Source organism: Pseudonaja textilis, chromosome 1, assembly GCF_049901715.1.
Source record: "Pseudonaja textilis isolate UNSWEBS1 chromosome 1, rPseTex1.2, whole genome shotgun sequence".
NCBI classification, from domain to species: Eukaryota; Metazoa; Chordata; class Lepidosauria; order Squamata; family Elapidae; genus Pseudonaja; species Pseudonaja textilis.
The window spans coordinates 144,408,529-144,423,881 of NC_141990.1; the positions used below are offsets into that span (position 1 = coordinate 144,408,529).

Sequence of the window (15,353 nt, forward strand, 5' to 3'; positions counted from 1 at the left end):
ACACTCATGCTCTCTCTCTCTCTCTCTCTCTCTCTCTCATACACACACACACACACACACACACACAGAGTTCTTTTTTGTGTTTGTTCTGGTCTCCATATAAATAACCCAAGATCCAGTCTTTCTCTCCCCCTGCCTCCAAATATTAACAGTGCGCGGCATCTTGGTGCGTTCAATAAATTAAACTATTAACATTTCTTACAAGTTATAATAATACTTTTTAAAAAGGTGACTCTCTATTCCTTCTTCGTTTTCTCCCTCTAACGGACCCTAAGCGACGGGATTGGCAGGCGAGAGGCGAGGCGAGGCGGGAGCCACCTCCAGAGTCCTCGGGTGAAAACAGGCCTTCGCGGGGGGACCTCCGGCGAGGTCTTCCCCCACATTTCAACCTCCCCACCCACCCCCAGCAAACCCCGCCGGAGGAAGACAAAGCGAGCGGTCTCCGCTTTCTTCTCGAGCAGCCTGACGCCTCCTCCCCAGCCCGGGGTCAAAGGGCCCGATGGCCACGTTCCTCGACGGGCGAAAGCACCGCGGGTCTCGGCTCCTTTCCTTCAACGCATCTTGGAGAAGTTCGCTCTGGCTGTCGGGGAAGCCTGGAGCTGGAAGGGGCGCGGCGGCCGAGCTCCGTCCAAACTGCTGGAGCCGGAGGGCGAGGGCGGAGGTCCCGGGCCGAGAGAAGCGTCCCACGTCCGCAATGCTCGCAGCCGCGCCGAGGACCCCCCCGCGACGGCTCCCGCCCGGGTCCGAGCCCAGCCGGGCAAGCGAGACGGGGGTGTGAGACGCGGCCTCTCCTCTCCCCCTTCTTCGAGGCGCCCCCACCCACCCCCACCTCCCCCGTTCACACGTTCCGTTGCGGTATTCGGGTCATGCGGGGAGAGGCGGAGGGCGGGCCGCTTGCCTCTCCTCCCGGGGCCCCTCCGCCCGGACGACCCTCTTTACACCAAGGAAGTGACGGGGGGGATCTTGGCGGCTTCCTCTTCCCAAGGCTGGAGGTTCTGGAGCGCGAAGAGCGAGGAGTTGTGCAGACAAAGCGGGTCGGGCTGGATGGACTCGTTCAGCGACTTCTGGAAGGCGTCGTGCTGAAGTTGAAGCATCAGCCGGCTCGCCTGTTGCCGCTCGGCTTCCCGCTCCTCCGCCGTCTGCCTCCTGCGGACGCCAAACACAGAGATCAGGAAGAGGAGGAGCAAGAGGAGGAGGAGGAGCAAGAGGAGGGGAGGGGAAGAGGAGGAGCAAGAGGAAGAGGGGAGGAAGAGGAGGAGGAGGAAGAGGAGGGGGAGAAGAGGAGGGAGGGAAAGAGGAAGAGGAGCAAGAGGAGGAGGAGGGGAAGAGGAGGAGCAAAAGGAGGAGGAGGAGCAAGAGGAGGGGAAGAGGAGGGGGAGGGGAAGAGGAGGAGCAAGAAGAAGAGGGGGAGGAAGAGGAGGGGAAGAGGAGGGAGGGTGAAGAGGAGGAGGAGGAAGAGGAAGAGGAGGATGAGGAGGAGGGAAGAGGAAGGAGCAGGAGGAGGAGGAGGAGGAAGAGGGAGGGGAAGAGGAGGAGGAGGAAGAGGGGGAAGAGGAAGAGGAGAGGAAGAGGAGGAGGGGGGAAGAGGAGGAGGAGGGGAAGAGGAGGGAGGAGCAGGAGGAAGGGGGAGGAAGGAGGAGGGGAAGAGGAGGGAGAAGAGGAGGAGGGGAAGAGGAAGAGGAGGGAGGAGAGGGGAAGAGGAAGAGGGGGAGGAAGAGGAGGGGAAGAGGAGCAAGAGGATGAGGAGGAGGAGGGGAAGAGGAGGAAGAGGGAGAGGAAGAGGAGGAGCAGGAGGAGGAAGAAGAGGAGGAGGAGGGGAAGAGGAGGAGGAGGAGGAAGAGGAGGAGAGGAAGAGGAAGGGAGGAGGAGGGAAGGAGGAGGAGGAGGAGGGGAAGAGGAAGAGGAGGAAGAGGGGAGGGGAAGAGGAGGGAGGAGAAGAAGAGGAGGGGAAGAGGAGCAAGAGGATGAGGAGGAGGAGGGAAGAGGAGGAAGAGGAGGAAGAGGAGGAGGAAGAGGATGAGGAGGAGCAGGAGGAGAGGAGGGAAGAGGAGGAGGAGGGAAGAGGAGGAAAGAGGAGGAGGAGGAGGAGGGAGGAGGGGAAGAGGAGGAGGAGGAGGGAGGAGGAGGAGGAGGATGAGGAGGAGGGGAGGAGGAAGAGGAGGAGCAGGAGGAGGAGGAGGGGAAGAGGGAGGGGGAGGAGGAAGAGGAGGAGGAAGAGGAGGAGGGGGAAGAGAAGAGGGGAGGAAAAGGAGGGGAAGAGGAGGGAGGGGGAAGAGGAAGAGGAGGAGCAAGAGGAGGGGGGAAGATTAGGAGGGGGAGGAAGAGGAGGGGAAGGGGAGGGAGGGGTAAGCGGAGGAGGGGAAGGGGAGGCTAGGCGGGGAAAGAGCAAACTCAGGATGTGAAAGTTACTTTCCCCCTCCCCACACCTCAATTCCCGAAGCTGGGGGGAAGGGCACCGGGGAGTCCGGGGGGGTTGTCGGTGAATTCTCATCAGGTCAGTGGGACCCCCCCTCGTAGTTACGGCCTGGGGATGGGGGGGCGATCGTTTTCGGACACCTGGAAAGGCGGCCCGGATTTACTTTATAACCTTTTGAAGCCCGGCCTGCGCGAGGGTTTCTAACTTCAAGGCGATTCAAAGGTGGATGAAAACCGAAACGTAGAGAAACTTCCCAAGGGCGGTTTGTCGGCTTCGGCTGTGGTGGTAACCAAAGCAGCCCGGAGAATAGTTTTACGGATCAGAGTGTCGGGCGAAAGAAGGCCGCGGAAAAAACTCGGCTGCATGATCAAAAGAAGTTTTAATAAACCAAAGTTCCTCGAGGTATGGTGTGCGAAAGCCGGGTGTTGTTTCCCCCCCCCCCTTTCCGAAATAGTGAGCGCTTTAGTTCCTGGCCCATAAAACTTCGAAAGTGGCCCAGGTTTTTTTCCGCTGCCGAAGCACAAAAATCGCGCCGGCTGGTGAGAGCATCCGATTTTATTCCCTTTCCCGAAAAGCCGGTGAACAAAATCGACGCGGTCGTTCGCCCCCGTCCTTTGTTGAGGTTTCCTGGGCTGGTACATTGACCCTCCCTCCAATCCGATCTTGTCCTCTCCCCTCCCCCACTCCGCTCGAAAAAAGAATTGGAAATTAAAACCTATCGCTCTTCTCCTTTTTCTTCTGAAGAAGAAGAGGAGGAGGAGGAGGAGGAGGAGGAGGAATCCCAAACGCTTGGGAAGTGTTCGGCTAGTGATTTGTGATACGAAACCTAGCATCTCATTTGCTGTGTATGCTGTCATTTTTGATAATGATAATAATGACGATAATAATGATAATAATGATAATGATAATAATAATAATAATAATAATAATAATAATAATAATAATAATAATAATAATAATAATAAAGTCTGGCTTCCCCAAATTTCTGTATCTCGGAAAAGTATTTCCCAGGGAAAGTCTCGGTGGCCAGGGAAACTGAGGCAAGGCGCGTAGGTTTTTTTTGTTTTTTAAAAAAATCCTGGGATCCAATCAGAAGATTGTGGGGAAAAGAGGGAAAGGCAATGAATTCCTTTCTTGGGTCCCTTTTTCATCTAATCACGTTTTACTTCTCGTCCGTAGTGCGGCGCACGCATAAACACGAAAAGGGCAGTGTGTGTTTGTGTTTACATACACGCATGCATAGACACACGCACATACATCAATACATGCGCAGACGAAAACAAAAAACACGGGTTTTGAATCGGACGTTAAAAGCCTCCTGTCCCCAAGAACCCCCTTCCCTGGCGGGAAGCACTGAGGCCAGCCTCGAAGCAAACCTACAAGGTCCGTCCCGGATCAAAACAACGAAGGCTGGGACTGAAAGCGGCGTGTTCGCGTAGGCAGGAGTGGGGGGAAAAAGTCGAAAACTGGCTTTTTCCAAACCAAACCCTTCAATTTTGTGAGAATGCTGCTGCATCATATTCGTCGCAGTTCCCTTACAGGGTTCTCAGAAAGGCGAGAAATAAGAATGATGATGATGATGATAAATAATAATAATAATAATAATAATAATAATAATAATAATAATAATAATAATAATAATAATAATAATAATAATAAACAACCCGTTTTTTTTCTGCCATCAGAGACAAATGAGCGATTTGAGGATCGGGGTCACGCGAGACGAGACCGCGGTATATTTCCTTGGCCATGGACCGATCCCTTTCGCTAGGCCCAATTGCTGTTAGCCCTGGGCGAGGAGGAGGAGGAGGAGGTGGGGGGGGGGACGGAGCGGCTTCGGAGGGCTTCCCTTCAGACTCGGAGCCCCGAGGACCGCCAGGCCCGATCTGCTTTCCCGAGGTTCTTAGTCTCCTCCCCACCTTTGCGCCAGCCTGACTGAATTCGACCCTCCCAAAATAAAATAAATGCGTGGATCTGCCAAAAATGAAACCGGAGGGTAAAACAGATTTTCCAAGATAGACCAGAAGCTGGACTAAAATTAAACAAGGGTTAAGCAGAAGAGAACGAAGTCCGAAAATAGAACCACCGACCGAAAAACGGGAGAGGGGCAAGCAGGTTTTCGAACACGTTTGTCTTCCGATTCCCAATCAGGCCAGCAAAATCGACCGACGATTTTTTTTTTTTTTAAAAATCCCCGCGACTGTCTAAAACCCGAACGGAGGCTTGCAAAGCCCGGCCGTGAGAACTGTTGCCGAGGAAGGACGTGGGAAACGAACGAGAGAGTTACCTGAATGCCTCTTCTCCCCTATTTCTAAATGGTTCGTAAACGAGGCCTCGCGATGACTTGGGCCCTGGGTTGCTAACGCCCATTTTTCGGGTCGACTTCCGACGACGGTCGGGGGAAGGTTCGCGTGATTTGCGGCTCCTTCCTTTCCCGCCCCGATCCTCCGTCTCTTGAGCGGCTTGCGCTTTTTCTGAACGCTACAGATGCACGCACCCGTTCACTTCCGAGATTGAAGCCTGCCAATCATACCCGAGCCGAACTAATCCCTGTCCTCGGGTTCTGTAAGTTAGTGAAACCGACATGGATACACAAAGGCGTTGCGGTTAGACGGCTTTATACATCGAATAAAATGCATACACACGCACGCGCCGGTAGGGCAAATTGCTACGTAGACAAGCAGTCACCAACCCCACTTCCCAGGGGAGAGCACTGATGGCGTTCCCTCGTCTGGTAATGCAACGTCTGCAAGAAGAAAAGTAAGTTCAGAAAAGAAAAAAAGAAAAAAAACACCAATATACACATAGAGGTGGGGGCGAGGGCGGGGAGAAAGGCGAAGTCAAAAATCGCCCAAAAGACACAAAGAAAAAACTCCGGAAGCCAAGAAGAACTAAAGAAGTGGATTCTGTAGAAACCCGCGGAGAAGAGTTTGATCCAAGCAGGTTTCGAGTGGAAACGCCGCCTGGGCCGCCCCCGCAAAGTCGCAGCTGCTGGGGGGGCCCTTCTGGATTTTGGCCAGAGAATTGGGCCAGGAATGGAGATGGGTAAACCAAAACCGGCATCGGGGCAAACGAGGCATAAGTACATAAGCAAAACCCGCATTGGTAGAAGCTTAACAGCGTTAGCATTTAATGTATTATTAAAGGAAATATTAGCATAAGGGGAGAGTAATGGTATTGCATTATCTATCAACGGCAATCATTCGCGTGCGCCCGATTTATCCTTCTTGGCTTTTACTTCATCCGAGATTTCAGCCGAAACACGAGAAAAGGACTTTTCCGCAGTACACAACAAAACAGAAACAAAAACAGCGACGGCTTTGCAACTGGACCGGGCTGAGATGGGGGAGGCAATAGGGGGCTTGCTTGTTTGGGGAGATTCCGCTGCAGACGTGACAAAAAGGCCAGCGCGAGAGGGATCCAGAGCCTTCCCACTCCTTTGCAGGCTGGGATCCTCTGGCTCTGGAGAAAAAAACTTGGGAAAGCGGAGCCCACGAAGTCAAAAGGCCGCAGAATCGTTGAAATCGCTTCGCCTGGGATTGCACTTGCTGGAAAACCTCGGAGAAAAGATAGTGGGTTTTTTTCCAACTCCCGTCCGGGACCGACGCCTTCTAGCGGAGGAACGATAGCCGAAAACAGCGCTCTAACTTTTCGTGGCTTTGAGAAAGTTGCTGGGCCAGAGTCGCTGGGGCAGATAAAATAAGTTTAATTAAATTATTGTGATAGTTCTTTGCGCCGTCAAGCCAGGTATTTAAATTGGGTTTGGCCCTTTTTTGTCCACCTATCGAGTCCTTCCCGATAACCCGTGATAGGCAGGTGTTTGTGAGTTAATGGTGTTAAGGATATCGTCGCAAGATGATATTATTATTATTATTATTATTATTATTATTATTATTATTATTATTATTATTATTATTATTATTATTATTATTACCAAGCTGGAGATTGGCCATTTGGGAATTGGCAACGCTGGGTCGGGCGAGGGCTTGCCTCCCCCTCTTTTGCCTTGGGAGAAAACGGGTTAGAAAAAACGACGACAAGGGAGGTCTCTCCTCTCGACATGGGTTTCACGTTCGCGCAGGTTCTGCACCCCCGATCCTTTCTCTCTGGAGGGCGCGGAGAAGAACCGAGGGAGCCGGATCAAGTAAGAAAGATACTCGGGGGCAGGGAGCCACCCACATTCTTTCCCCGCTTTCCACAGGCCTGTTGACCCCCAGCCTCCCAGCTTCTCCACGGGCAGCCAGGCCTCCGGGCCCCTGAAACGGAACAACGGCAGCTTTGTTCTACCTCGGATTCAGGAGAGGCCCGTGAAATATTAGGGAAGATCGATTCTCAGCCGGGAGTGGCTCGATGATCTCCGAAGGGGGGGATTTTATTTTATTTTTTTTAAGCATTCGTCTTTAAGCCGGTCTCCACACTGCGCGCTCAACCGAGGCCGCTCCGGATCCCACTAAACGCACCTGCTCCGTTTGTGCCAAGCTTGCTTGGTGGTAGCACTTCCTATGGTGAGGTTGTGCGGGTCAGATTCAAGAACTGCCCCGGGTATCCCGCGTGGACGCCGCCTCCTTTTTCCTCCCTCAAAAAAGTCCTTGAAAAGTCAACGCTCATCCAGAGGGGCAACCTGGTATTACACGGCCTGCGCTTAAGGACGGTTTGATCCGCAGGAGCCACCAAGCCTTTCATCCTCAGTCGAAAAGCAAACGGGCTTTCGCTGCCCGCCGCCCCTCTGTGCTTCTTGGGCCCTCAGATGTCCAAGCAAACGCGCATCTGGGCCTGCAAAAGGCCCAAGGCCCGACTTTGAGTCAGCCTCGCCCTGGTTTCCAGAAGCCTCTTTCCGAGGCCCTTTTCTTTTACTGCCTCACTAAGGCTCCCAGGGAGGAAGGAAGGAAGAGGGGGGTGGGATTCGGCGCACCAGGCTTGGAGGGTATCCTAAGAGAGTGTTTCCCGTGATTCGCGGGCTCGGCGCGCTAAGTAAGCCGCGGTTTCTGTGAACGTGGTTTATACTGAAGTGCTCGTGATTGCCTGGCATCATCTAACTCTGGATAGGATGATCTTGTGGGATCATCCACCCAACAACCCAAACCGGCCGTTGTACTAAAGCGACCCTTTGCTCAGCTCCGCAAGACACCCTTCCGGCCAAGCAGGGTTTTTTTAGGCCACTGCGCTCCGAGGGTCCAATGCGAGGAAGAGGAGGAGGAAAAGGAGGAGGGGGCAAACCCGGCTCCCAAACGGGTTGGCCTAAAGAGTGGGCCATGGGCCAGGCCTAAAGAGTTCCCAAACGGTGCCAGGCCTTGTGTCGCGTCTACACGGCGCCCTGCGAGGATTGCAAAGGGAGCGAAAGGAGGAGAAAGCCGAGAAGGCCCAACCCGCTTCCCCTGTTCGGCGACACACACATACACACACACCCCACCCTCACCCCGGTAGATCCCAGTAGATCCCAGGCCCAGCGTCCGCGGGACTCACCGCCACTTGGTCCTGCGGTTCTGAAACCAGGTCTTGACTTGGGCGTCGGTCATCTTGAGCGACTTGGCGAGCGCCGCCCTCTCGGCCGAGGCCAGGTACTTTTGCCGGTGGAACCGTTTTTCCAGCTCGCAGATCTGCACCCGAGAGAAGGAGGTGCGCGGCTTCTTGCGCTTGGGCGGAGTGCGGTTCTGGTAGGGGTGCCCGATCCTCCGCGTCACCGTGAAAGGCGTGAGCGCCGCCGCTGCTGCTGCGACAGAAAGGGACATCGGGTCAGCCAGGCTGGGCGCCGGATTTGGGGTGGGTGGGGGAATGGAGAGTGGCGCCGGCCCAAGAGGGGGCCCCTTAAACCTGTAGCCGCTGGAGGCGGCAGGGTCGCTGGCTGCTTTCTCCTCCGCCCCCTTTAAGGAGGCCGGCGAGTGACTCTGGCGAGGCACGGACTCGGGGAGTGACCCGGAGCAGCCTCTCGGAAAGCCCCGCGGCCCGCAGCACCCACGGCTGGGAGGAGGTGGGGGGGGGCTGGGTTGGGCAGAGGGGCTGGATGCTCGGTGGCAGGTGACAGCCCTCCCCCCGCCCGCCCCCACTGACACCATGTGCTCGGGCGGGGGGCGAAAGGGGTGGCTTGTCCCGCCCCTTGTGTCAGCCCGGCTGGTGGTGCTGTTGGGGAGGGAAGCGAAGCAATTCCGAATCGATTAAAGACCTACAATATGGAAGACTCTCTCTCTCTCTCTCTGTGTGTGTGTGTGTGTGTGTGTGTGTGTGTCTAATCCTAGAGTCTGTGATGCAAGAAAATCGGGGTAATATGAAAACAAACAGAAATCCGTATTTATTAATTTTAAATTAAAAATAGAGCGATGATCTCGAGCTCCAAGGGCAAAGCCAAACGGAGGCTTTGGGGCCATGGGAAATGAAGAGGGGCCAACTTGAGACGGAAAAAGTTCTCCTCTCCAGCCTCCGAAAAAGGGAAAAGAAGGCCACCTAATTTTGCCTGCTTTGTGTTTGTTTCGTTTGTTTCCTGGTGTCCCACGCCTCGGAATATAAAGTATATTGCAGAGGGAAGAAAAACAGTTGGTTCCTGCAGCGGGAAATCGAACTCCGCCAGTAATTCTAAAGGTGTCTACAAATCCATCCTAGCTATTATGCATATTACTTCTGAATAATTATAATATAAAATGATATAACATAATATAAAATAATTAATTATATCATATCCCTTATTATAATATTATAATAATATAATAAAGGGTTTAGGGATTTCCCGTATTTTTTCTTCTTGGAAAAAAATACATACCATGAAAGTTATTTATAGTAACTTCTTCTCCCTTTTACCCACAAATGTAAATTGTGTTGAAGTGACACAAGCACACTCAGAACTTGTGATCTGATTAGCCGCTTTGCAAGGTGAAGCTAACCTTATCCACTTAACCCCCTGCTTCCCCCGTCCTAATTGGCTTAATCCTGTTTTCATTGGAAGTACTTAAATCTTCATAAATTTCTTTTGTTCTCTTTATCGTCCTCGCCCATCTCTTAGTGCTAATGCCGTAATCGGGTTAGACACAGCCATTTACTCGCCTTCCTTCGCCCTTCCACGACAGGCCTGAGGAAATCGTCTCGAGGATTTCTTTATTCTGAGTACGGCGAGATTTAAGGTTTCCTCCCTTGATCGTGTTGGAGTTTTTTTTTGGGGGGGGGAGGAAAGATCACTCGATCTCCGGAAGAACTCAAGACAATCCCTTTTGTCGTCCTGAAACAGGACCACCCAAACAGATCCCACTTTTCACGCCTGGATATGCTCAGCAGTTGGCCAGGGAAAAGGAAAAATTAGGAAAGCCGGCAGAATGGCCGGTCGGCCAATTTTCCTAGCATCACGCGCCTTATATATTGTTTTCGGCTTTTTACACAACCGTTCTCTCCTTTCTCCGCCGGAGAAAGACCGTGAAAGAGCCAATTTCTCGCGCGCGCCCGCCTGCTCCTCCGCGCAGGAGTCCTAACCTCACCGACCGACTGTCTACCTGAGAGCGCTCGCCAGCCCGGCCGCCGCCGCCACTTACCTGTGAATCTGTCTTTGACGAACCGCCTGCTGCTCTCCATCCAAGGGAAGTTGAGGCTGCCAAGGCTGGGTACAGCTGGCATGGCTGGAATGGCACTGGAAATTGGAGGTGGCACTGCCCCAGGGATGGGTCTGTGCGCTGGCACCCGGATCACGCCAGATGGAGCCAAGCTGAGATTCACACTGTAAGATCCAGAGTCTTCGAAGGGAGCCCCGATGCCAGCAAAGGCGCCGGGGAGGGAAGGGTACGGGCCGCCGCTTCTGCTGCTCACGGGGCTGCCCAGGTAATTGGTGCCGCCGTCTGATCCTCGGGGGGCGGGCTGGGAAGGGGTCTCCTGATCAGAACTATTTAAAATCTGATCAATCCCGAAGCTGATGGGCTCGTGTTGATGCGGTGTCTGCGTGTTCGTTGGCTGATCCATCCTTGGTGAATAGAAAATATTGGCTCAATCGGGGGGGAGAGGGGAGAGAGGGGAGAGGAAAAAAAAAACCCCGGCAAGAATTTCCCCTATAAAAACGCTCCCTTCCTTTTTACAGTAGATCCATGTAAGGTCCTGGTTTGTATAGATGTCACACTGAAACTTTGCCAAGAGTGGTCCAGCCCGACAGACTCTGTGTCATCTTTTTTGAACCAAACCTTCAGTTTCTGCTTCTAATTTCTCTCCGACAGCTGCCATTGGCCACAACAAACAAGCCTCTCTCCTCCCATTGGCTCCCGGGTTTCAATAAAGGCCTAATTCATTGGAATAGGAGCTTAGGGACTGTTCCATGGTGACATCATTTTAACAAACGCACAATAGGTCAAATTTATTAGCTAAGCTAATGTGGGGCGGATATTGCAATGCGCATCTGCGACGGTTGTCTTTCGAAATTAGCCAGATGAAATTGAACAAACCTTTGCAATTACCCAGGCGAGCCGCTCCCTCCCTCCCTCCCTCCTTCCCTTCCACTCGCCCGAATCATTAACCAAAGGGGCGAGTTGAGCAGAATTCCAAGATGGTGAGGATGTGGAGCCTCGCCCCCCCCCACAAGCCACCCACTGCGAGGGGGGGAATTAAGTGGGGATCCACCTAAATCTATCTTAGCATTCTTTGTTTATAAACACATCCTACGGAAAGGAAGCCCCACCCCACCCCCCAGAAAGGCACCAAGTGCAGGCACCAAATGCCTTGGGGACGCTCCGCCCGAATTTGGAACTGCCCAGTTACACTTGGAACAGATATTCCTGCTGGTGGTGGTGGGCCTGGAATGAAAAAAGCCCAGAGCCTGAATTTGAAACCCAACCTTCTCCTTCTACAGTCACACACTCAAAGTCCTTTATGCTTTCTTTTTTTGGCCCGTCTTAAAACGACAAGCCCAACAAGACTTTCCAGGGCTAGAAATCCAATTTGGAGCTCCGAGAAAACCTGCCTTGGGTGGCCTGGAGAGCAGGCATTCAATGCCAACCGCAGATTGCATCTGATAACGGGGATTGACTTTAGAATTAGGGTTTTCTAAAGTTACACAAAACGGGCTGGAATACACCCATATGCAGATGTGCATAAGTGCAGGTGCATGCATGCAGATACCCAAAGTATCCAACAGATTGCATAACAATTGTGAGAGTTTTCCTGAAGAAACAGGAAAGAGGTCCATCCCCTTTCCATTCTCGCCGCCCCTCCCCAAATATCGCCAAATATTCCCCTTAGTTTGCTTGAATACAGACTAGCCTGCATAAAAAAACAGACACACCATTTCCTGGATGCTTTCTTTTTTTAATCTGCTTTCATTACACTCTGGGTCAGGACATTGGTTTTCTGTGGCTATTATTGTTATTATTTTTTTTACATTCCCAATTCTTTCTGCCTCTTTTTAAAAAGGGGAGGGGTTCACTTTTCCTTCGGTGGGGTTAGTTGGCCTTTGCTTGGGTCAGCCCATCGATCGCAAAAGCTGGGGGAAGGGGAGGAAGGGAGCACCCTAAAAAGAGATTCCGTTTTGGATTAATTTATGTCAGCCCAATTTATTGCCACGCTGCCTGGGTTTTGTGAGTTTGGAGATGCTCCCTAACGTCCAAATTGGACTAAAAGCGTTAAAAATTAAATAACGTTCAAATGCATTTACTTAGTTTCCCCTTTATAAAGGGAAATGAAAACAGGGAATAGAATTTTCTTTTTAATAGAATGTAATAGTATTTGATCAGCACCTGTTAGGGCGGATTTCATGATTCAGAAAAGCGGTGACAAGGAGGGAGTATATTAGTTTTTAAAGCTTAGGATTCAATTACCGCAACACACTGAATAATTTAAGTGGCAACAGTAAATGCAAACAGACCTGTGGAGTTTATTGGGCTTATTGCACAGAAAAGGCTGCAATATTACTTTCGCCCTTCCTTATTTTCCCCGTCCATTCCTCCAGGTCTTTTCTTCCCCTTTGAATCGGCTTTTCTAGAAGAGCTCAAAAGGAAAACAACCCATTTCATCTCCTAATGTGTGTTTCTTAATATTTAAGACTATTTGGGTTGTTGTTTTTAAACAGCAGCAACACAATTTTCCAATGGTAGGATGTTTTAATTAAGGATTTTTTTTAAAAAAACTATTTATTTATATATTGAAACACACAGTCCGTTTGGTTCTTCACAGAAGAACCGTTGTTGTTACGACGATCAAAAATAATTTGATAATTATATCAAAAGCAAACGTTCTTCTGAAAAGGAACAAACTGATTTTTAATACCACCTTTGCATTTGGAACTGAAATTAAGTGTTTCTCAATCCTGAGGTGGTTGGGCGAATAAAATATCCCGGGACTTGACTGGAAGCCGGACAGGGTCAGGCGACCTGCTTCTGCTGGTTCCTTTGGCTTCTGAGCAGACTCAAGCGGGACTGCTGAAGGGGCGCCTCGGTTTCATACCCTGCCCATTTTTCGTGGCGGCGGCGGCAGGTTCAGGGGATAGATGGAAGGAAATTCAAGGTCTCCATGGCCACTTTCGCCTGCAAGGAGAGCGTGGCTGAAAAAGACTCCGGCCAGCCTTCTCTCTCTTTGAAAGGAGGCCGGCTTCGACAGGACAAGTCTCAGACATAGCAAAGACCCATTTTTGACCATCAGATCTTTCTGCCTTCTCTAGCTTATCCGGGAATCCCGCTTCAAGCCCTCCATCCATCCCGAAGCAAGGAAAGCCCTAGCGAAAATTTGGTTTCTCTGTGTTATCGAGCGCTTCCTCCTTCTTGCAGGGCAGGGGTTGAAGGCGATGTAGCAATTCCCGAAGGAGGTTACCATTTTAAAAATATATTCAAGTATAATTTTTGGGGAAAACTCATAATGAACAACGGGGGCCCCTGGTTTAAATTTTATATTTTTTTATTTCATATATTTATTCGTTCAACAATATTTTTAACCCCCGATCACGACCAAAACACACCCTTCTTCCACGGCGAACCGCACGGCAATCATGCGTGGAGGTAAAACAAACAAACAAACAAAAAGGAATAAAAGAGGGGTGACATTAATTGTCGAGCAAGGAAATGGCATTTCGAAATGGCTGGAAGATGGGGAAAACGCTTCTACTTAAACGCCTGTCTTTAAAAAAAAAAATAGCAACGAAGCACCGAATTATTCTTTCTTCAGCTTTTTATAGGCATCCAAAAGAAAATCCCATTGGTGGATTACACGACCAGGCAGTTTTCTTTGTACTAACCTACAAAGCGATCGGTTTTTTTCCCTGATGTTCCTCCCCCTCCCTCCCATTGCAATCTACAGCCGTGAGATTCCCTGGTGGCCTCCCATCCAAAAGCTAACCAGGCCCGGCACTCCGGAATCTCCCAGCACAGCCCTCCGCGAGACGCCGTCCTTCTCTGGCCACACCCCTTTCGGAGCAGCCAAAGGGCCAAGCGGGCCTTCGTGGTGGTGGTGGTGGTGGTGGTGGTGGGAGAGAAGAGGGAGGGGGAAGGCAAAGGAACGAGGCGGGGCCCGATCCGGGGGAAATAGCCGCCTCGGTTGCCGTTTCTGCAAGCCGGTGGCGCTGCCAGCTTTGGCTCCGGTCAGGAAGCGTGTTGCGAGCGGCAGCGCGGGTGGAATGCGGCGGGTCTTCCTTTCCCAGCTAATCCGATTATAAAGGGAGGAAAAGAGAGCGGCGTCCGGGGCAGAGCCAGCTCGTTTCCCCCTGGAGCCTGGCTGCTCTTTCGGAGAGGCCCACGCCCCGGAGGGAAAGCGGGTTGGGCTCCCTTGCAAGAAGGGACGGGACCAAAGAGAAGCGAGCTATCCCTGGATCCCTTCTGGACAAAGAAGCGCGCAAGGCAGGCGGGAACACCTTTGGACTTCCGAGGTTTCCACGTCGTGTGCGTGTAAAGAGGCACACACCAACACACTCCTTCCCTCTTTTTTCCCCCCCAGTGTATATAATTTGTGTGTTTGTATGTATATGTGTGTGAAGAGAGGTTGGGGAGAGAGAGAAACTCGCGGGCCTCCGGTCTGGCGGAAACGCCGTCAGACTCGCACGTCTAAAATTAAGCACCCTGGACAGCGCTTTGCAGTTCTCTCTTCCCCAAGTCTCCGCTCCTCCCCTGCGTGGTCGAGACGCCCAGACTCGGGAATCCGCATCCAGGACATACCTCCAGTTGGACAGAGTTGAGCGAGAAAACAAGAGTTCAATCTTCGTTAAGGTCCGGTCCAGAGTTCTCAAAGAAGAAGAAGGCAACGCGAAAGCCAAGAAAGAGGCAGATGGGGAGGGGAAAGTGTGCTTAAGAAAGGCTCCGTGTGGACGCTGGGAGTTGATGTAGGTCTACTCCTAATCTGTGCCCGATAAAAACCTCCCATGCCTGCAGATTGTCTTTGAGTTGACTCGTTGAAACTAGGGTTCTAATCGAGGTGATGGGGTGCGGGGTGGGAGGTGGAGCCTTTAATCAGCTAAAAAGTGTGCGTGTGCGTGTGTGTGTACAGTATAAGTATACGAATCTATGAAAACTACGTATATGCTGTATTTGAGAATCCTTCATTCCGGATATAACGACGCAAGGTATTTAACGGAAGACAATTTACCGGTCCTTGCCGGGAAGAGCGTACAGTATCCGAAACAACATAAAGGAACTACGGAGGAAAAGGAGACGGAAACAGAGATGGGCAGAAAGAGAGAGAAGGGCCAGATAGTTGATCGGGTGGGTGGGGGTGGAACCGTGGCCCTCCAGAGACTGCTGAACTACAACTCCCAGCCTCGCTCACCATTGGCCCTTCTAGGTGGGGATGCTGGGAACTGGAGTTCAATAACAGCTGCATAAAACACGCACTTAGAAACCCGAACGGGCACCCTCGGGTAAGTGGGCCTGGGAGAAGCAAAGGGGGGATGGGGGGGGGAGAACCCAAGATCGTGAGGAAGAACACGTCCCGTGAGCAACGCCAGCTCGCCCACTTGCCCAGGTGGGCTTCGTCTCTCCTGCTGCCGCGCCTTCTCCGTCGG

At 51.9% G+C, this 15,353-nt stretch overlaps 1 protein-coding gene across 1 annotated transcript; it reads right to left on the minus strand.

The window, feature by feature from the left end:
• Positions 1-386: 386 nt before the first annotated feature.
• Positions 387-10,348, minus strand: TLX3 (T cell leukemia homeobox 3). The gene is made up of 3 exons (XM_087922194.1): positions 9,928-10,348; positions 7,880-8,123; positions 387-1,146 (listed from the first exon to the last, which is right to left on the minus strand). The coding sequence occupies exons 1-3, from the start codon at positions 10,346-10,348 to the stop codon at positions 936-938; spliced, it is 876 nt and encodes a 291-aa protein (XP_087778320.1). The 3' UTR covers positions 387-935.
• Between the last annotated feature and the right edge of the window lie 5,005 nt (positions 10,349-15,353).